The 12,798-nt window shown below is 38.0% G+C and overlaps 1 protein-coding gene across 1 annotated transcript; it reads right to left on the bottom strand.

The window, feature by feature from the left end:
• Nucleotides 1-4,800: 4,800 nt before the first annotated feature.
• PRSS35 (serine protease 35) lies at nt 4,801-12,480 on the bottom strand. Its single transcript, XM_053709085.1, has 2 exons — nt 12,110-12,480; nt 4,801-8,993 (listed from the first exon to the last, which is right to left on the bottom strand). The coding sequence occupies exon 2, from the start codon at nt 8,976-8,978 to the stop codon at nt 7,722-7,724; it is 1,257 nt and encodes a 418-aa protein (XP_053565060.1). The 5' UTR covers nt 8,979-8,993; nt 12,110-12,480; the 3' UTR covers nt 4,801-7,721.
• Between the last annotated feature and the right edge of the window lie 318 nt (nt 12,481-12,798).

Below are 12,798 nucleotides of genomic sequence, written 5' to 3'. Positions count from 1 at the left end.
GAGGTACCTGGGCTTGTCCCATTTGGCCAGATGCGGTAACTAACCTTTCCATTTTTGCTTTTAAATCTTAGCTGAGAGCTTGTAAGTGAGTGCTGGGTTTTCTCTGTGTGTTGTATTAATTTGTTTTGTAATTTTCACTATGGTTCTTGCACCCATACCTGACTGGGGCTAACTGCCTGTGACCCTGGGAGCAGCACAGCTTCTTGTGAGTGTCAGTGGCAAGCAGGGCTGAGCATGTTGCAGGGTCATGGGATGTGTACCCGGTCCAGTATGAGAGTGCAGTTCCCTTCCGTGTTTTGTATATGTCTAGTGTGATTACATATTCCTGTGCACCCTTCCCTTGTTCCAAGTTTGTTTGGATTTGAAAGCTTGCATTGTGTGGCTGTTTTAGGGTCCCAGGTATTGGAAGGGACCTTGACGAGGTACCTGGGCTTGTCCCATTTGGCCAGATGCGGTAACTAACCTTTCCATTTTTGCTTTTAAATCTTAGCTGAGAGCTTGTGAGTGCTGGGTTTTCTCTGTGTGTTGTATTAATTTGTTTTGTAATTTTCCCTATGGTTCTTGCACCCAGACCTGGCTGGGGTTAACTGCCTGTGACCCTGGGAGCAGCACAGCTTCTTGTGACTGCCAGTGGCACCCAGGGCTGAGCATGTTGCAGGGTCATGGGATGTGTACCCGCTCCAGTATGAGAGTGCAGTTCCCTTCCGTGTTTTGTATATGTCTAGGGTGATTACATATTCCTGTGCACCCTTCCCTTGTTCCCAGTTTGTTTGGATTTGAAAGCTTGCATTGTGTGGCTGTTTTAGGGTCCCAGGTATTGGAAAGGACCTTGACGAGGTACCTGGGCTTGTCCCATTTGGCCAGAAGCGGTAACTAACCTTTCCATTTTTGCTTTTAAATCTTAGCTGAGAGCTTGTAAGTGAGTGCTGGGTTTTCTCTGTGTGTTTTATTAATTTGTTTTGTAATTTTCCCTATGGTTCTTGCACCCAGACCTGACTCGGGTTAACTGCCTGTGACCCTGGGAGCAGCACAGCTTCTTGTGACTGCCAGTGGCACCCAGGGCTGAGCATGTTGCAGGGTCATGGGATGTGTACCCAGTCCAGTATGAGAGTGCAGTTCCCTTCCGTGTTTTGTATATGTCTAGGGTGATTACATATTCCTGTGCACCCTTCCCTTGTTCCCAGTTTGTTTGGATTTGAAAGCTTGCATTTTGTGGCTGTTTTAGGGTCCCAGGTATTGGAAAGGACCTTGACGAGGTACCTGGGCTTGTCCCATTTGGCCAGATGCGGTAACTAACCTTTCCATTTTTGCATTTAAATCTTAGCTGAGAGCTTGTAAGTGAGTGCTGGGTTTTCTCTGTGTGTTTTATTAATTTGTTTTGTAATTTTCCCTATGGTTCTTGCACCCAGACCTGACTGGGGTTAACTGCCTGTGACTCTGGAAGCAGCACAGCTTCCTGTGAGTGCCAGTGGCACCCAGGGCTGAGCATGTTGCAGGGTCATGGGATGTGTACCCGGTCCAGTATGAGAGTGGAGTTCCCTTCCGTGTTTTGTATATGTCTAGGGTGATTACATATTCCTGTGCACCCTTCCCTTGTTCCCAGTTTGTTTGGATTTGAAAGCTTGCATTGTGTGGCTGTTTTAGGGTCCCAGGTATTGGAAAGGACCTTGACGAGGTACCTGGGCTTGTCCTATTTGGCCAGATGCGGTAACTAACCTTTCCATTTTTGCTTTTAAATCTTAGCTGAGAGCTTGTAAGTGAGTGCTGGGTTTTCTCTGTGTGTTGTATTAATTTGTTTTGTAATTTTCCCTATGGTTCTTGCACCCAGACCTGACTCGGGTTAACTGCCTGTGACCCTGGGAGCAGCACAGCTTCCTGTGAGTGCCAGTGGCACCCAGGGCTGAGCATGTTGCAGGGTCATGGGATGTGTACCCAGTCCAGTATGAGAGTGCAGTTCCCTTCCGTGTTTTGTATATGTCTAGGGTGATTACATATTCCCGTGCACCCTTCCCTTGTTCCCAGTTTGTTTGGATTTGAAAGCTTGCATTGTGTGGCTGTTTTAGGGTCCCAGGTATTGGAAAGGACCTTGACGAGGTACCTGGGCTTGTCCCATTTGGCCAGAAGCGGTAACTAACCTTTCCATTTTTGCTTTTAAATCTTAGCTGAGAGCTTGTAAGTGAGTGCTGGGTTTTCTCTGTGTGTTTTATTAATTTGTTTTGTAATTTTCCCTATGGTTCTTGCACCCAGACCTGACTCGGGTTAACTGCCTGTGACCCTGGGAGCAGCACAGCTTCTTGTGACTGCCAGTGGCACCCAGGGCTGAGCATGTTGCAGGGTCATGGGATGTGTACCCAGTCCAGTATGAGAGTGCAGTTCCCTTCCGTGTTTTGTATATGTCTAGGGTGATTACATATTCCTGTGCACCCTTCCCTTGTTCCCAGTTTGTTTGGATTTGAAAGCTTGCATTTTGTGGCTGTTTTAGGGTCCCAGGTATTGGAAAGGACCTTGACGAGGTACCTGGGCTTGTCCCATTTGGCCAGATGCGGTAACTAACCTTTCCATTTTTGCATTTAAATCTTAGCTGAGAGCTTGTAAGTGAGTGCTGGGTTTTCTCTGTGTGTTTTATTAATTTGTTTTGTAATTTTCCCTATGGTTCTTGCACCCAGACCTGACTGGGGTTAACTGCCTGTGACTCTGGGAGCAGCACAGCTTCCTGTGAGTGCCAGTGGCACCCAGGGCTGAGCATGTTGCAGGGTCATGGGATGTGTACCCGGTCCAGTATGAGAGTGGAGTTCCCTTCCGTGTTTTGTATATGTCTAGGGTGATTACATATTCCTGTGCACCCTTCCCTTGTTCCCAGTTTGTTTGGATTTGAAAGCTTGCATTGTGTGGCTGTTTTAGGGTCCCAGGTATTGGAAAGGACCTTGACGAGGTACCTGGGCTTGTCCTATTTGGCCAGATGCGGTAACTAACCTTTCCATTTTTGCTTTTAAATCTTAGCTGAGAGCTTGTAAGTGAGTGCTGGGTTTTCTCTGTGTGTTGTATTAATTTGTTTTGTAATTTTCCCTATGGTTCTTGCACCCAGACCTGACTCGGGTTAACTGCCTGTGACCCTGGGAGCAGCACAGCTTCCTGTGAGTGCCAGTGGCACCCAGGGCTGAGCATGTTGCAGGGTCATGGGATGTGTACCCAGTCCAGTATGAGAGTGCAGTTCCCTTCCGTGTTTTGTATATGTCTAGGGTGATTACATATTCCCGTGCACCCTTCCCTTGTTCCCAGTTTGTTTGGATTTGAAAGCTTGCATTGTGTGGCTGTTTTAGGGTCCCAGGTATTGGAAAGGACCTTGACGAGGTACCTGGGCTTGTCCTATTTGGCCAGATGCGGTAACTAACCTTTCCATTTTTGCTTTTAAATCTTAGCTGAGAGCTTGTAAGTGAGTGCTGGGTTTTCTCTGTGTGTTGTATTAATTTGTTTTGTAATTTTCCCTATGGTTCTTGCACCCAGACCTGACTGAGGTTAACTGCCTGTGACCCTGGGAGCAGCACAGCTTCCTGTGAGTGCCAGTGGCACCCAGGGCTGAGCATGTTGCAGGGTCATGGGATGTGTACCCGGTCCAGTATGAGAGTGCAGTTCCCTTCCGTGTTTTGTATATGTCTAGGGTGATTACATATTCCTGTGCACCCGTCCCTTGTTCCCAGTTTGTTTGGATTTGAAAGCTTGCATTGTGTGGCTGTTTTAGGGTCCCAGGTATTGGAAAGGACCTTGACGAGGTACCTGGGCTTGTCCCATTTGGCCAGATGCGGTAACTAACCTTTCCATTTTTGCTTTTAAATCTTAGCTGAGAGCTTGTAAGTGAGTGCTGGGTTTTCTGTGTGTTGTATTAATTTGTTTTGTATGGTTCTTGCACCCAGACCTGACTGGGGTTAACTGCCTGTGACACTGGGAGCAGCACAGCTTCCTGTGAGTGCCAGTGGCACCCAGGGCTGAGCATGTTGCAGGGTCATGGGATGTGTACCCGGTCCAGTATGAGAGTACAGTTCCCTTCCGTGTATATATATATAAACCTCCATGTCTATGTCAGTTAGATAATAATAAAAGTTCACTAATAAATCTATATGGTAAAGGTGATTTACAACTTGGAAGTTGATGACTGACTTTAAAGGAATGTGAAAGTAAAAAAAATAATTTTTATGAACTTTAAACAGCCTACATTTAAAAATAATCCACTTTTATCTTAAAATTGACCTTGTTTGTTGAAACTTAGCTCCTTTCCATAGAAGCCCAGGTAGGTAGTCTTATGAGTGTGGTTGTGTCTTGAGATCTATATGGCAGCAGTGTTTGCAACAATTTATATAACAATGTTATTGATATGGTGCTCAAGACATGTGTGAGTTCCTGAGCTTACCTCTGTTGGCTTTCATAAAAGAGGTAAGATGATTGCATTGTGAGAGTCTACAACAGATTGATGTAAAATCTAATTTTCATAGTGTGAGAAGGAATGTCCATAGTAGGATCAGGAGAAGTCTCCAAATAGTTTCTCCCGTTGGTTCCAATAAATAGGTAAGAGGGTTGTTGATCCCTCTGTGTATTTGGGAGGTAGCTAAGCGCGGCAACTCCTAGATCCAAAAACATTTCCAAACATTCTATAATTAAACAACAAACCTGAACTGTGTCCAAACTTTCTATGAGCGTACATCAGACTGATACAATATGGTCTTAGCACCATACAACCAGCAACCAATTAAAACTAGAACTCTGAAACTGTATAAAAAATAAGAAGAAATAAAAAACCCAAGCAACAAAAATATACATGTTTTTATTTATTATTTTAAAGGCTACATTAAAGTACAATAAATTAGGACTGAAGTTATTAAAACCATCTCTATCTCTGATGCATTTTTCCTATATAAATGACTCTTTGTATCTTCATACTTTGATAAATAAATACCAAAGTATTATCTGTCTGGTCTGCTGCTAAACTAAGCAAAACGAGTTGTGAGCACAATAACATGACCTGATTTACAAGCATAAGAAAAATGTTACACGATAAACAACATTGTCATGCATTTTTTTGAAATTGTATTTTGGTTGTTACAATATTATCAATTAAGTAATGCAATAAATTAAATAAAAACACTTAAAATGGTATAACCCTTATCTTAATGAATGGTCACACATAGTTAGCACCTTAACCATTCATTACAATATATGTAGAATATAAAATTGTATGTGCCTAGTTCTAGCACCATTTATCGAAAAAAGTCATTAGAACACCCTTAAAATAAACTATATTTACCAGAGATTCTTTTCATTGTGAAGGTCTAGTAATATGTTTGCTCATTAGCCTTTTTATTTATTACTATTCCATGCCTCCATACATCAGGTTGCCCCATATATAGCATATGGCACTATTTCTTATTGTACAAAGCTGTCAGCACAATAGATAATGACATTAGAAAGAGCCAAACTGGTTCAGATAAAACATTTTGCATGTTTTTTTAAATATAAGTGTAAAACTACTCTGATGTTCTTTTTAGTCTATAATAGTGAATTCCAATAAAAATGTGAGCCTTCTGATCTATCCTTCTCTTCATATAATTTAAGGGGACATAATAGTGCAGGATATGGCTGGTGGGATACACATATAGTTAGACACAAGTATTTGTACAATAATAAAGTGCTCTTATATATAAGAGCACTTTATTATTGCACTATTATGCTTCTTTAAGAAGTGCTTGACACTTATACACACTCTAATTATGAGGAAAATATTTTATTTTAAAAACCTCCAGCAAAAACCAAATAGTGATTTCTGCTTTTAATATATATATATATATATTTGTCAATAAATAGTAAAAAATGTTAAATGTGCAGCAGTGGTGATGTTACTTTCCCTGCTGATATCTGGTACTCAGAGTTTTGATTTGAAAACAACAATAATCTAATTTCCCCCACTGTATTTACAATATATTTTACTTTGGGCAAACAGAGGAACTTTGTCAACCGCTCACTGATTTAAAATAAAGTGAAATTAAGGGAATGTAACAGTAAAAAATATAAACTCAAAAGATAAAAAATAATCTGAGCCTCTTTTAAAACATTTTTTTGTATGTAGATATTTTGCAATGTAATTTTTTCTGGTAAATACTATGGATATGTAAAGAGAAAATAACAGCTGTATGTCCCTTTAAGGCAAAATTTTAAGGGACAGTCAACAAAAAAATTGTTATTGTTTAAAAAGATAGATAATGCCTTTACTACCGATTCACCAGCTTTGCACAACCAACATTGTTATATTAATATCCTTTATAACATGTAAACCTCTAAATTTCTGCCTGTTTCTAATCCACTAAAAACAGCCTCTTATCGCATGTTTTTTTATTTGCTTTTCACAACAGGAGACTGCTAGTTCACGTGAGCCATATAGATAGCATTGTGATCACGCTCGTGGCTAGTGGCAGACACTGCACTAATTGGCTAAAATGCAAGTCAATAGATAATAACTAAAAGTCATGTGATTAGGAGCGGTCAGAAGATGCTTAGATACAAGTTCTACAAGAAGTAAAAAGTATATTAATATAACAGTGTTGGTTTTGCAAAACTGGGGAATGGGTAATAAAGGGATTATCTATCTTTTTAAACAATAACAATTTTTTAGTTGACTGTCCTTTTAATGTTCATTTTGATGTTAGAATTAGATATGCAGAAAAACAAAGCTTAAATGGAGACTGTAGTTCTCCTAATGTGTTCACAATAACCAGCTGCAGAGCATTAAATGTATTGGAAGTCGTGCCTTTAGGATTATTCTTTCAATTGAAAAAGCAGCTTTTGCTCAGCTTTTGCTGAAACCATCACTCATAATGACAATTTCAGTTCCTAAGTATGAGAGAGAGAACCAGGTCTGCTCTTCCTAAAGGCTCAGTCAAATTGAAAGCACATTTTCTTGAAGATTATCAGTAGAGTTCAATGAGCAATAAACCCAAGGGAACAATTTATTATCATACCTTTAATACTCTGCAGTTGTTATAACAACTCATTTAAAAAAACATTAAGTGAAGCTCATTTTAAAGTACACTGTCCCTTTAAAAAGCTTGGTGTTGTTATATTAAATGATGTGACAGCTACATTTCATGTTTAGAACATGTAATAACAACTGCACATCAAGTTGTTTGGATAACTTATCATTTTATTGCTGTAGAACTGGTATAATAGACATTCTGAAATGCCACTTCTACAATATCTGTCAACTGCTGAAAAGAGCATAGTAGAAAAAAAAATAAGTGCTCTATTCACAGAATATTTATCAGAATCACTATGAGTGTGGGTTTGATGCATATTAACATGAATCACCCTGTTCTTTTGCAGAGTAGGATACAATAACCCTGAGAAAATGTGCATGCCCACAGGTGGTTAGCTGGATTCCTTCTGATTAAAAAAAATATAGAATTCCACTATACAGTTTGAGCATTGCACAACTAATTATTTTTATATATATATAATGTCAGATTTAATCTTTGACATATATAATATACTTTTTTCATTTGAAAAAGTTTATTTGAACAGTGTGATCAGTGTCTGGTCCACCCAATATCACTATATGTTGCTTTGTTTTTGTCTCTCACTTAGCCTTTTTAGACGCTAGGGGTCACTGTTCTTCCAGTAATTTGTATTTGCTGCTATTAATCGACTGCAGATGTCAGAGGTGCTACTTTTATTTGTGATCATCCTTGAGAGCAGTCTGCATGATTTCCGTGTATCCAGAAACATATCTGTGCATATTTAAGTGGAGTGATTCTTACAGCTACATTAAAATCCTGTTGGGCACCATCAACTTCCATCCACTGATGACCTGAGTAGATGGCAATGATCTTGCGCTTCCATTTTTTTTTGTTTGGCTCCTTAAGACGGATATATATTCCAGACCCACTGGAGCCAGGATCTGCATCACAATACTGATAAAACAAATCATTAGATTCATCTGAAACTCCACAAAAACGGTAAACCAACTGACCAGGCCTATCCTCATCAAAACCTGAAAAGTGCACTCTACTTCCTGGCACCTTTTTAACTTCCGGGCTGATGCCAAGTTCCATGTACTTTTTTTTCTGTGGGCGCTTTAGCTCCAGGACAGCATAATCATAATCAAGTGCCATGTCCTCTGTTACTTCCCTTAACCATCCTTTTGGGATCTGAGTTGCCTTCACTCTTGTCCATTGGAATGATGGCTTCCCAACTGCTGGAACCTTTTCATTTTCAGATCTTGCACTTTTTTCTTCTTCAGTTACAGATCTTTTTTTGTGTGCTTTTCGCCTCTGTTTCTTTCCATCTTTTGATGAGAGCTCAACATCATCAGCAATCCCCCCTTTATTCTTTTTTGATCCTCGTCGTCTTTTGCCACCCCTCTTAGATCTGATTTTCAGGATTCCTACTCGAAGCTTCTTGGCAGTTTTAATGTAATCTTTTCCATCATGAATGCAATGTGCTGCAGTTAGAACATGCTTAGGTGAAATCAGAACGCCACTGCACCCAGAAGAAAGTTTCACTGCTGTACTGAAGGGGTAGTTAGTCATAAAATGCTTGTCTGATATACTGAACCTGCTATCAGTGCCATAGATCTGTCTTTTTCTGCGCACAGAATGTTTTGCAGATGTTATATTCTTCTCTGTCCAGTGTTGGACATTTACTTTTGTCATGGTGCGTGTGCCATTGTCAAACACAGTTTCATATGAAAGATAGTTCTCTAAATCAGCTAGAGTTGGTGGTGGCAAGTTTTTCTGACATTCAATGCCACAAGTTCCATTCAGCTCCAGTTTAGGTTCTGCTGCAAAAGATGGACTGTCAAGCTGAAAGGTATCTGAGCTCACAATCTGAGGTATTTTCTCTATGTGCCAGATGTAGTCTTCATCTATCTCCTCTCCTTTGCAAAAACTGAATGTTAGGATGCCAAAGAAAACAAGGACTATTTTCAGACGATCCATTGTAAGAGTCTTGGTCTATACAATGAGACAAAAACAAACCGGATTAAGCTAGGATTAAACTTCATAAATATTTGAAACAACTAATAAAAAATACCTCAATGTTAAGTTGAATATACTGACGTAAAAAGTTCAGTTAAGTAAACCCTCTTTCTGTTTGTCATTTTCATAGCTCCTTGTGTTCTATACAAGGAATTACAATTAAATTCCAAGATGACTTTGGTGCTGAGAGATATCAAGAGAAGAGTTTCAAGAGAAAATAAATTGCCAGCATTTTTATCATTATAATACACTTAGTAAGTTTTAAATCCAACTCAGTATATACAAGAGTATTTTTTGTTTATATTTTTGCAGTTCCTAATTTTAGAGCCCGACTTTGGAAGAACTGTGTCTATGTAATAGTTAATTATATTTATTATCATTTTACAGTGGCTGTTTTCTATAGTAGTGTGGCTTATACACTACAAATACATAAATCTCTCAGCTAACATCTCATAGCTACTTCATTAGTGTTTGTGTTTTAAGCATTGTAAATTTAATTTGTATTTAGGATACAAATCAATTGCTAATCTAAACAAGCTATGTAGAAAATATCTGGTCACATAACAAAATAGAATTTATCATGAAAAAAAAAGAGATCACATACAGTATACATACAGTATATTAGCTCAACAGCGCCCTTTACATTTTGCATTTGTACATGCACACAAGAAATAATGTGCACAGTGAACATCACTACCATACATATTTAAATGCTGGTATTTATTTAAATACCTTTGCCCTTTAAAATTGTGATTTTTCTTGATATCATTTGTTAACTTTGAGATATACTCTACAAGTGTAAAAATGTGAACTCTCTTTTCATAGCTTTGTTGACATTTGGTTTTTAAGCACTTAGCTTTTCTAAATTAGAGGGGGAACTAATCATGTCTATAATTATGCAACAATGTTCACTATAAATGTGTAAATGTATTAAGTATATAGATAGTATAGGTAGCAAGAAGTCTTATGATTTGTGTTAAAGTGGAGATCAAATGTGTATTATTTTAGTTCCAATAAACAAAAACACATAAAAACATGTTAAGCAAAAGATTTTGACAGCAAATAGGAAGCAATAGATCAATTTATTCTATCCATGGTTCCTTAAAAGGACAGACTACTTGAAAATTGTTATAGTTAAAAAAGATAGATAATCCCTTTATTACCCATTCCCCAGTTTTGCATAACCAACACTGTTATATTAATATACTTTTTACCTCTGTGATTACCTTGTACCTAAGCCTCTGCAGACTGCCCCCTTATCTCAGTTATTTTGACAGACTTGCATTTTAGTCAATTAGTGCTGACTCATAAACAATTCCACGGGAGTGAGCAGAATGTTATCTATATGACACACATGAACTAGTGCTTTCCAACTGTGAGAAACTGTCAAAAGGCACTGAGATAAGAGGTGGTTTTCAACGGTTTAGAAATCAGTTAGAGCCTATCTAGGTTTAGCTTTCAAACAATACCAAGAGAACAAATCAAATTTGATGATTAAAGTAAATTGGAAACTTGTTTGAAACTGTATGCCCTATCTGAATCATGAAAGTTTAATTTTGACTAGACTGTCCCTTTAAAGCTTATTTTTTAAAGGGACAATTACATATTATGACCCTGTGTGCCTGAAGTATGGATAAGTATAACCTAGCTCCTGTTATCATAAAATGTGTTTTGTGCTACATAAAACTAAATGATTAAAAAGGGTTTGCTAAATATGGACATTAACAGAGCAAAGAAAAACAGTTTTTGTTAAAAAAAAAAAAAGAAGAAGAAGCTATGGTGGTTTCTGATCTTTACATACATATGTCCAACCAATTATCACGTTTACCAGTAGGTGGCAGAATTTGTCTATTCTACTGACTATCTAACCTATCAATATTTGCTATTTCCAGTAGGTGGCAGTGCAAGCTAAACAAAACATGAGTGATGCTGTATGTATGTTATTTAGCCAATAATATGATGCATATTGTAAATCATAATATTGAGATAGATAGACAGATGATAGATAGATAGATAGATAGATAGATAGATAGATAGATAGATAGATAGATAGATAGATAGATAGATAGATAGATAGATAGATAGATAGATGATAGAATTAGATTAGATAGATAGATAGATAGATAGATAGATAGATAGATAGATAGATAGATAGATAGATAGATAGATAGAATTAGATTAGATAGATGGATGATATTAATCATAGAAGGATTTAATACAAAAAACAAGGCACCTTTAACATACTCACAGGAAAAAAGGAAAAAAAACTGTTATTTAGGTACTTTTGGAGCAGCATTAATCTTCAACAGGTCTGTAAATAAATGCATCTGCACAATGCTCCAGTACAATTATATGTTATAACTGTTGCTATTCATTACTAACTATATCCTAAATGCTGTGTATTTTTTTGTAGGAAGCTTTTGTAGTATTTAAAGATATGCTCAGTTTGTAGTTTGTTAAACATACACTTTAGTTAATCCATTTGTTAACCAACATTTGGTTTAACTATTTGACAAGAAACAATGAGCAAATGTTAAGAACATACCCCTATGAACATAATATAAATTTAATATGGTGCAGACTATTTTTCAGGGTGGCTTACAAATTTAATTCCATTAATTAAAAGAAAAGATGGAATTAAAATATGAACCATATTTTTGGTTCTTATCCTAAAAACCATAAAAGTTTATTACTTCTAAACCATTGGGCTGAATTCTAGACACAACTATAGAAAATGAATATAAGCTAATATTGAAGATATTGTACTATGGTTAAAAAATACAAAATAAAAATGCCTATATTTTGTCATACATTGATACATAAATTATAGGAATTACTCCTGAGATTTTTTCACAAAGTTTAAGCTATACATAAACATATTCCTTTTCTTAAATACGTTTTACATATGTACAGAAAGCTCCATTTCTTGATTTAATTTAGTATTTGTTAAATACATTTTATTGTGAATCAATATTCCCATGCACATCTAGCAGGTGATTTTAAGTTCTCTGTGCACTACATTCCTATTCCCCCTGCAAATTCCAGCACATTATACTATCTAAGAGCAAGACCCTGGCTTTGAATGAACTTACCTATTGAGGATATGATGGTTTGCAAGGTATCCAGGACCTCATTCCCAGACTGTTGTGCACAGTGGTGCAAACCTCCTTGTTAGAGGTAGGGACAGATGAGCTATCCTAGAGGTAGCAGAATTAAGTGTACCTCCAAGTCCTGCAGGATAGAGGAGGGACGTGGTAGGGAGGAGGGCAGAAGCAAGCAGGGAGTGAGAGGGGAGGAACAAAACAATGCTGAGTCTTTTACTCAGGCATGTAGGGAGAAGGAGGAATGAGGTACCAGAGCAGGCTTCAGCAAGGACTTGAGTATCCTGTGTGCATCAAGAGGTTACACAGTGTACACTGATCTCCATCACAGGCAGAGGGCAGAGCTCAGCTCTTTGCAGACAGGGAATGAAAAGCAACAGACAGTGGTTGATGTGTGTAATCTAGGATTTTGGCAGTGGGTCTTAACATTGCTGAGCATCTGCCTGCACTCACTGCTTCATTAGCTCATTTCCTAGTGAGCAGAGCTGTACCTGGCTGGAGCTTTACTCTTGGCTGCTTAAGGGGCGTTTGCATTCTGCAGTTTTTGCTATTCCTTTTTTCCATTTCTAGCTAATAGCTATAATTACAGATTGTCATGGTTTGACAGCTAACCTCACATTTTCTAGAGTTTATTTCAGTACATGGGAATGCTTCCTCCCTTTAATTTAGGCTTTAGAACA

Source organism: Bombina bombina, chromosome 4 (genome assembly GCF_027579735.1).
Source record: "Bombina bombina isolate aBomBom1 chromosome 4, aBomBom1.pri, whole genome shotgun sequence".
NCBI classification, from domain to species: domain Eukaryota; kingdom Metazoa; phylum Chordata; class Amphibia; order Anura; family Bombinatoridae; genus Bombina; species Bombina bombina.
This window is presented reverse-complemented; position numbering and strand designations above follow the sequence as displayed.